Genomic DNA, 9308 nt, shown 5'->3' with positions numbered 1-9308 from the left:
TTTAAATGTGTGTGTGCGTGTGGAGTCCTGTCTGTGCCCCTCAACAATAATATTTAACTATTAATCACATTTTTGCTAAATAAAAGGATCTGGCTTGCATCAGTCACATGATCACCATTAACCAATGATCGCCCTTGACGGCAGAACGCGCTGGTTACGAGCCGGGAACGAGCTCACAAAGAGCACGCGCATTTTTTGCGGTCCGGAGCTGTAGGAGAAACACAAATTAACTCAGAGACACAGACTGATGCGACAAAACCAGTAAGTAGGTGTACAGCGTACACTGTAGTCTAAAGCACACAGGAGTATTAGCTTGTTACGTACACGTTGGTAAGCTGTCTTGTGGCAACTGACGAACTGAAACAAATGAGCGTGCTGTGTGTGTAACAGCGCGACAAACTTTACCTGTCCTTTTATTAACTGCACAAGTAGTGCTGGTCATAGCTGCTGGCTCACTGGGTAAGGCTGTCATGGGTCTGTAGCTCTGTCCGCCGTTTTAGGGAACATATTTAGTTTTAAAGTAAGTTACAGGGCTTTTCCTGCCTTTCTGGAGAGCTTATATTTCACTTAAAACGATCTAATATGCATGTCCACATAATTATGGATTATTATAATTATAATATTTTAAAAAACACACTGTATTTTAAAGAACATACATTAAGAAACAGATTATATTAGATTTATATTTTAAATAAGACAAAATGCTGATTTTACAGCAGCAAAATTATTGTATCTCTACAGTTTAAAAATGTAATAAGCTTTCTTCCTGCACAGAGTGGATAGTGAAACAAATGGAATCATCATAAATACATTATTATAAATTTATTATTTTTTTTCCCTCATTGCTTTATTATTGTAGCTCTAGTAATAAATAATAAGGGAAGGATTCTGGATCAGCACCATGATGGAAACTTGTGCCCACAGTATATACAGTATTCTGAAGAAGGTCTAAAATGTCACTGTGTGTGCATGCATGTGTGTGTTTTATGTATATGGATTTTTGAATTATTACTCATAATATAACATTGTCCAGACATGGCTGGTAAGGACATGAGGAGGAAACAGTAGGAGCTGTGTGAGGCTACTAAAGGCAGTGGATCCCTCAGCAGCTGGATTACAAAGAGCACAGGTAACATTAACACATGTACCAGTTGTTGGAGAGGTATTCCAGTATAAAAATAATAATAAGCACAACTGAAATGTTTTGCTTCTATAACATTTTTCTGTTATCATTAAGTGTGGAAAATTAAATAATAGTTTATTGCAATAGCAAGTTGTGCCTTGTTCTCAGATGGACAGCAAGTGGAGAGTGATAGATGAAATGAGTGGATGGAAGGAGGAAGAGAGGCAAAGAGTGATTCACAGGCAGGGTCTAGTTTATTTCTCAGTTTTTTGTTGCCTTATGGTTCCAAGCGCTGTCACCAATCTTTGCATTTTGTTATTATCTCATGACACTTGTTTAATCAGCTACCATCTCTCCTATGGACTTTTTAATGTCTACAGTCTCAGATCAACACAGCCCTGCCCTCCAACACTATCAGCAGCAGGAGCAGCAGCAACCCCTCAACAGCAACATTGTACCCATCAGGTAAAACATAGGCTACGTTTGCTTTGCCTCACAACAGTGATATAGTATGATGCGATCCCATATTAGATTCTTGATGAATGTGTGTTGTTGTTATTCACCCTGGTTCAATGTGCCCCTTTTTAGCTTTGAGCACCCGCCCCTATAAACGTCTCTGCACGGCCCTGTCCCCAAAATTAACAGATGAAGCCAAATTTCCTGTACTTTCTCTCTTTTTTTGTTTGTTTCTTTTTCTTTTTCACAGTGTCAAAATGCCATACTACCAGGCTGGAATACAACTGGAAAAAAATGACTTTCACATCAAGCTCCACACAAAGGTTGGCATCACTGTCATGTGGTACAACAATGCAGTCATGGTAATAATTCAGACTTCTTTTTTTTCTACACTGTTGACATTTACAGAGAATCAAGACACGAGATTGAAACAGTTAAACATCAACATTTTCTGAAGAAGAATAAAAAAGAACAAGAAGAAGAGACAATACTTTTTTGCCTTTGATTAATCAGTGGTTCAGTCATCTCATTGCTTAATAAACAACAATAAATAATATGAACCTTTTCCCGTGTTTCCTTTGTTTTTCAGGTGGAAATTGGTGATGAATACATTAATCGCACTTGTGCACTTTGTGGAAATTTCAATGGCAATTCAAACTACAATGACTTCAGTGATGAAGGTGTATATTAATTTCATATTAATTTGTTTTACCTGTAATATGAAGGCGGTAGAATGTAACCATTAATGTCATCATATACAGGTCAACAAATCAGCCCCATGAAGTTTGGCAAGAAATGGAGAACCCCTCGTCCAAATGATAACTGTGAGGACCCCAATGAAGAGGCAGATACATCACTGGAGACTGAGAATGTGACAGAGGAGTGCGAGGAGTTTGTGAGTTTTATTATCCAGCTAGCTTTAACAATAGCTATGTTGTGATATGTATTTGCGTAAAACCTTCTGCACAGATTAACTATGCCTCTATTACCTGTCTCTTCTGTACCTTTAAGGAAAACATCTGCAAAGACTTCTTTGAAGATAAATCCTGGAGCTCCTGCACCGATCAGATTGACCCTGAGACTTACATTAAAGCCCGTATGCAGGATATGTGCCGCTGTAGCAATACAAATGACTCCTGTGTCTGCAGCACATACTCTGAGTTCTCTCGACAGTGCTCCCATGCTGGGGGAATACCTCCCAACTGGAGGACTCCCGAGTTGTGTGGTAAGGTTTTATGTTGTCATTTTTACTCCTTTCTCAAGACGTTGACAAATGCATTTAAAGAATTACATTTTCTCCTGCAAAATCTTCCTGGAAGATAAACAGATTAACAACCTGATAACTAAAGACGCTAACTATTATTCAGCTTTTGAAATTCTAGGCGCCACGATCTTGCATTTTGAGAGCAATTTGTTTTCTTACTACTGAATTTAACAATGAAAATATAGATAGAAAGTTTCTGTGACAATATGGAGTATTTTATGCACAGAAGAGTGATTGAAACCTTAAGAAACAGGAATCTAGCTGATAATAAAACATTGGGCATTCCTTTAGTAATGCAGACATACTGCACTCTTTATTAGTGTCAGTTGCACTACAAATATCTAGCAGGACAAGATGAGTTCATAGAACTTATGAGAAAATTGTTGGTAATGTTCACCAGTGTTGTTTATATGGTTTGATGTCCTAACTTAAAAACACACTTTTCCTTCAAATAATTCCTTAAATGTAAAGTGAATAAAGATGGAAAAGGATTATTGATTTAGTGGTACAATAGATAATAATAAATCCCATCCACGTATTCACCATATTTTAATTGTAGTATATATATTCACAGCTAAACACTGTCCGCCCACCATGGTATATGATGAGTATGGGTCTCCTTGCATCGATACCTGCAGATTCCCAGACACAAGTTTACTTTGTGAAGATCAAAACATAGACGGCTGCTTCTGTCCTCCTGGTTGGTGCTGTTTCTTTGTACTCATCATGCCTGAATGTTTAACTACCAGTAACATATGCAGTCTAAAAACATTTTCATGTCATGTCTTCATCAGGAACTGTGTTTAATGATGTTTCCATGAGGGGGTGTATTCCTCTTTCTGAATGTCCGTGCAAACGTGACAAAATCTATGAGTCCAATGAGGTTTACCAAGAGGAGGGAAAAAACTGGTATGTTTCACATTACTCATGTTACTCAGAAAGTATTATTTGTGATTCATTAGTGTGTGCTTTTACCTTAAATCTGTTTGTTCAGTACATGCTTTGCAGGTAAATGGTCTTGTGAGAGTCTTCAAATGCATGCTACATGTTCAGTTGAAGAGGTTCATACATACCACCTTTGATGGGAAAGACTTCAACTTCCATGGGGACTGTTTCTACACTCTGGCTAAAGTGGAAAGCAAGGTGAATGAGTCAACGCCTCCAACTGTTAAAGATATACAGTCTTCTGATATTAAGGTAGCATTTTATATAGGCATGCTTATAGTGTTCTATCTATATTTCAGGATTATGTGAGTCCAAATTTTACCATTCTGGTCCATTTGACACAATGTGCAAATCAAGAATACGACACTTGTCTCAAGACCTTGAAAATTCAGCTGAACAGTGACAAAAACAATGTGAGTGTAAAACTATAGTAATTGTAATAATTTACAATGAGCCACACTCTGATAGCAATTTATTTTTTCATTTAGGCCATCATTTTCACCTCTGAAGGCAGAGTGAAGATGAAGAATGGACAGGAGGACATTTTGCCTTATGACTCAGGTATGTCAGAAACTAAGATGTAGTTCAGTGTTTTATGTTAAATATGATTTTCTGATTGTTATTTTTCTCTTGACTCACAGGAGACATCAGTATATTCCATGCTTCGTCCTTTCACATCATGCTCCAGACAAGTTTTGGTTTACAAATTCAGATCCAGCATGTGCCTCTGATGCAAGTCTATGTCAGTCTGGAGCAGAGCTACAGAGAAAAGACACGTGGTAGGTTTCATATTAGCCATTAACCATGATCAGAAGTACAACTTTCAGTTAATATGTATATATTAAAATATCAATATACTATGGGTCTTGAAGGATGGAGTTTATCTCAGCGGGAAGGTAACAGTAATTATTATCATTTCTGTGTTGTTTGTTTTCCCCACAAAGTCATCACACTGTAATAAAAAATCTAATCAAAAACAGAAGAAAAAGAAAAAAAATGCTCAAAACTGTTATTGAGTCAATTGTTTTTAGAGCCTTTGTACTTATTGGATTTCTTTCAATTCTTAGGTTTATGTGGGAATTACAACATGATGCTATCTGATGACATGAAGGGGATGGTGGAGGGAAAAGAAGCAACTTCTAGTAATTCTTGGAAAACTGACTATACATGCAAAGATGGACAAGGACGACTTGATGACCCTTGCTCTCTTAGCATGGAAAATGGTAAACTGTAACTATTATCATCAAGCATATTATCATCAATCAATATGTCTTTTCATTTTTTCTTTGCTTAAAACAGATTTTCTGTGATATATGTATTTGATCACAAGAGAAATATAATAAGTGCAAAAATCTTCAAAACTGTTCATCTTCTTATAGAAAAGTATGCCAAGCACTGGTGCGCCTTGCTACGACAGTCAAATAGTACCTTTGCACGGTGCCATTCTGTGATGGATCCTGAGATTTACTACAAGGTATAAATAAACCTCTCTGTTTGTCCTTAATTCGGTGGGACTGTAATATAATAGAAGTGTTTGCTGTCGTTTGCAGCGATGTATTCATGCTAGCTGTAACTGTGAGAAGACCGAGGACTGCCTGTGTGCTGTCTTCTCCTCCTATGCAAGAGCTTGTGCATCAAAGGGAGTGTTCTTGACAGACTGGAGAAAGGATGCATGCAGTAAGTTCATCTTTCACTATGTTGTGAAATGGTAATGAAGTTTGAATAGCATGTTCTCTTTTCATTGGTTGGTGCTAAACTATGAGGTAATCACTGTCATATTTTTCATAAAACAGACAAACACACTAAGAACTGCCCAGCATCTCAGACCTTCTCTTACATACATCAGAGATGCCAGCTGACTTGCAGATCACTGAGCTCAAAGGAGCAGAGCTGCACCTCTGACTTCTTGCCCGCGGATGGCTGTTCCTGTGCTGAGGATCATTACCTACATGACAACAACATGTGTGTTCCCAAAGCAAAGTGTCCCTGTTATCATAATGAAGAAACCACTGAACCAGAGAAGACCATCAGCATCAGAGATGACCATTGGTGAGTCACTTCAGGACTCCAAATGAAATATCCTAAACTAAGGATTAAGCATGACTGTAATGTAAGCAATATGTCAGATTGATAGAAACTACATTTTAAAGTCCTTTTGTATTTCATTACATTTTTTGTTGTCTTTCTAGCGTGTGGACTGATGGAGTTCTTCATTGCGATCCTCGGGCAGCTGGCTCTTTAAGTCAGTTTTTTATCCTTTTTCTGCTATAAAATTAATTGTAGTTAATTTAAAGAATACTAAAGTAGTTCCTGCTTCTGTTACAGCATGCCCTTCTCCAAAAAAATACTTCAACTGCTCCATTGCAGATGTAGGAGATGTTGGACTGCAGTGTGCTCGAACTTGTTTAAATCTTGACAATGAATGTGTAAGCTGTTTTTGCAGATCAAGTCCCATTATGTTCGGTCTACTACCTACTTTCAAGATGTAGATACATATTGTGTGTTTAGTTCTTTACGCTTATCAGTTTTAAGTTGGTTTTACCAACTCGTCTGTTTTCTATTTTTTGTGTGTGTGTTGTTTCTCTCACTGTGATCTTTCTATCCTCCCAGGATGCCACTGAGTGTAAATCTGGCTGTCTCTGTCCCAGAGGCCTTGTCAATGATGGTAAAGGTTCCTGTGTAAAAGAAAATCAATGTCCATGTCAGCATGGCGAGAAACTTTATTCCAGTGGAGACAAAATTGATGTGAAATGCAACACCTGGTATGATTGGTTGATTGACTGATTAATTGACATAGCATCATTGAAATTAATACTAGATTATTTTGGAGTTTTACTCTGATTATAAAATATATTTAATTTCAACCCTTTCTGAATCATATAGTACCTGCAGAAGTGGCAAATGGGAATGCACAAGCAATAAATGTCCAGGAACATGCATTATTACTGGAAGTAGACACTACATTACATGTGATCAGAAAGCATATGAGTTTCAAGGACTGTGTCCCTATGTTGCTGTCATGGTAATGTCTGCTTACTTTATCCCAAATATTTGTATGCTTATTTTGTTTTGCTCACCTAGGTTTTCTGGGATAAAATATTAAACATTCTTATCATAAGAATCATAATTAACATTAAAATTCAAAAGCTGTCACAATATTTTTAAATATATTTTCTCACAATTTTAAATAAGCAATCTATTTAGCAATATTTAATTATAAAATTCAGGGAATCTCAGGCCAAGCTGAATATTTATTTAATGAAATCTCTCTTTGTCTCTTTGAAGAATAACTGTGACAATAAAACAGCTGAAGAGAACTTTAGAATTATCATAGAAAATGAGATGTGTGAATCTTCAAACACCATATGTTCCCGAAAGATCAAGATCCAGCTGGGGGTAAAGCCAGAAGAATTCAATTTTAAAAAAACAATTGAATAAACATGCACATCAAAAAGGGAATGGATTAGTAATTATTGGTCAGTAGTGGTAATAGTAGTAGTAATTTGTAAAGGTTTCTTTAAAGACTGTAAGTCCTTTGTAAAGGATTTTTGCATTTCATTAAAAGAAATCCCCCATTCATTTCCATTATAGAGAAAGGAAATCATACTATCAAAGGATAAATATGAAGAGGATGAAAGTTTTCAAAATGATAATGAGATCTGGTACACCAAAAGAAAGTTTGGTTTCCATCTGTTCATCCAATTTAACATTGGTCTGACATTTGTATGGGATCACAAAACAAATCTTCACATCCATCTGGAACCACAGCACAGTGTAAGTCAAAGTTTAACTGAAGACTAAATTTTTTCTATGGAAAATATTCATGCAGCATATGTTTATATATATCTAATTAAATGTATTATATGAAAGTATTACAAATGCAGATTTGTGTCTGATTTGTGTAATGTTTCAACATTGCAAGTTATAGATTTGTATATTTTCTTTGATACATTAAATTGCCTTAAAAACATTCAAAGTATCAAGTCCAGAAATTTGGCACATGTGAAGTCAAATGAAGTTTTCTTTTTATTCTTTTCAAATTGAAAGGAATGCCTTCCATTCAAATAAAGACATTACTACTCTTTGAGCAGAAACTTACAAATATCCTCTTGCTTCCCTGAAAGTCAGATATATCTGGCTGTCTTAATGCTTGGCTTTTAAATGAAAAGCAGCATAAGCAGTATTGGGAAGGTTACTTTTAAAATGTATTCCGTTACAGATTACAGAATACATGCCCCAAAAATGTATTCTGTAACGTATTCCGTTACGTTACTCAGTGAGAGTAACGTATTCTGAATATTTTGGATTACTTAATATATTATCATGCTTTTTACAACTACGTGAATGTACTATTGCTGTGTGATTTATTACTATTACTGAAGGTCCGCGGCTCCAAACCTTAGTAAAGGGACCTCTGACTAATATGTCGGGTTCCGTGTCGGGCTCGTAGCCGAAAAATAGCTTTACTTTGTTGTGTGGGTCAACTTTGCTTGCGAGAGACAGAGAGAGGCATTGAAAGGCTGCTCCAACGGAACTTATTGTTTCGGAGGAAAACACGAACACAGTGTACAGTCGAGTCTTAATAGCGTACTTACAACTGGGCTCGTCAGGCACTCTTCTTGGCTGCAGTGGTTATTATTATATTTATATGCTTCCATCTCCAGTTTTTGACTTGTGTCAAGCCAGCCTCCAGTTCGAGACTTGCAGTCAAGCCAGCCTCCAGTTTATTTTCTGTTCCCTGTGTATTCAAAGTATTACGGGAAGGGATGTGGAAACCGGATTTCAAAATAAAAGCCAACTTCGAGTGAATTAACAGATATGTTAAGAACATAATAACATATAATTTAGGCTTTTTTCTTTAGTCTGATTTTACCTTTCAAAGTAATGGCCCTTTGAAATTGCAGATATTTGACTTAATCTTCTAACGATTCAAAATGCTCAAAAATGGAAAGTTCTTTTTCCACAGGGTAATTTCACTTTAGATCAACAGTATACAACCCCATAGTGATACCATATCAATATCAAGTTATTCTGATGTTGCATTATTAAATAAAGGCCTTTTCAAATTGCCCATATACGACCGACTCTTTTAACGATTTCAAAATGCTCTAAAATGGAAAATTGCTGTTTCCACAGGGTAATTCCACTTTAGATCAACAGTATACAACCCCACAGTGATACTATATCAATATCAAGTCATTCTGATGTTGCCTTCCAAAATAAAGGCCTTTTCAAATTGTCCATAATTGACCTAACTTTCTGTGATTTCAAAATGCTCTAAAATGGAAAATTCCTGTTTCCACAGAGTAATTTCACTTTAGATCAACAGTATACAACCCCACAGTGATACCAAATCACTATCAAGTCATTCTGATGTTGCCTTCTTAAATAAAGGCCTTTTCAAATTGCCCATATACGACCGACACTTTTAACGATTTCAAAATGCTCTAAAATAGAAAATTCCTGTTTCCACAGGGTAATTCCACTTTAGATCAACAGTATACAACCCCACAGTGATAC

The 9308-nt window shown here is 36.4% G+C and overlaps 1 protein-coding gene across 1 annotated transcript; it reads left to right on the top strand.

Annotated features, from left to right (window-relative positions):
• The first annotated feature begins 1549 nt into the window (after positions 1 to 1549).
• Positions 1550 to 7758, top strand: LOC109194580 (mucin-2-like). Its single transcript, XM_025904618.1, is given in 22 exon segments — positions 1550 to 1588; positions 1830 to 1941; positions 2169 to 2259; positions 2341 to 2474; positions 2591 to 2804; positions 3418 to 3543; positions 3638 to 3752; positions 3838 to 3913; positions 3915 to 3986; positions 4088 to 4201; positions 4277 to 4349; positions 4430 to 4567; positions 4856 to 5011; positions 5168 to 5262; positions 5339 to 5465; positions 5582 to 5837; positions 5978 to 6030; positions 6114 to 6214; positions 6399 to 6550; positions 6672 to 6810; positions 7074 to 7184; positions 7380 to 7758. Coding segments are annotated over 21 exon segments (2658 nt in total). The 5' UTR covers positions 1550 to 1588; positions 1830 to 1836; the 3' UTR covers positions 7590 to 7758.
• Positions 7759 to 9308: the final 1550 nt, after the last annotated feature.

This window comes from Oreochromis niloticus, unplaced genomic scaffold, assembly GCF_001858045.2.
Source record: "Oreochromis niloticus isolate F11D_XX unplaced genomic scaffold, O_niloticus_UMD_NMBU tig00002753_pilon, whole genome shotgun sequence".
Taxonomy (NCBI): Eukaryota; Metazoa; Chordata; class Actinopteri; order Cichliformes; family Cichlidae; genus Oreochromis; species Oreochromis niloticus.
Note: the sequence above shows the minus strand (reverse complement) of the source record. Positions and strands in the feature narration are given on the sequence as shown.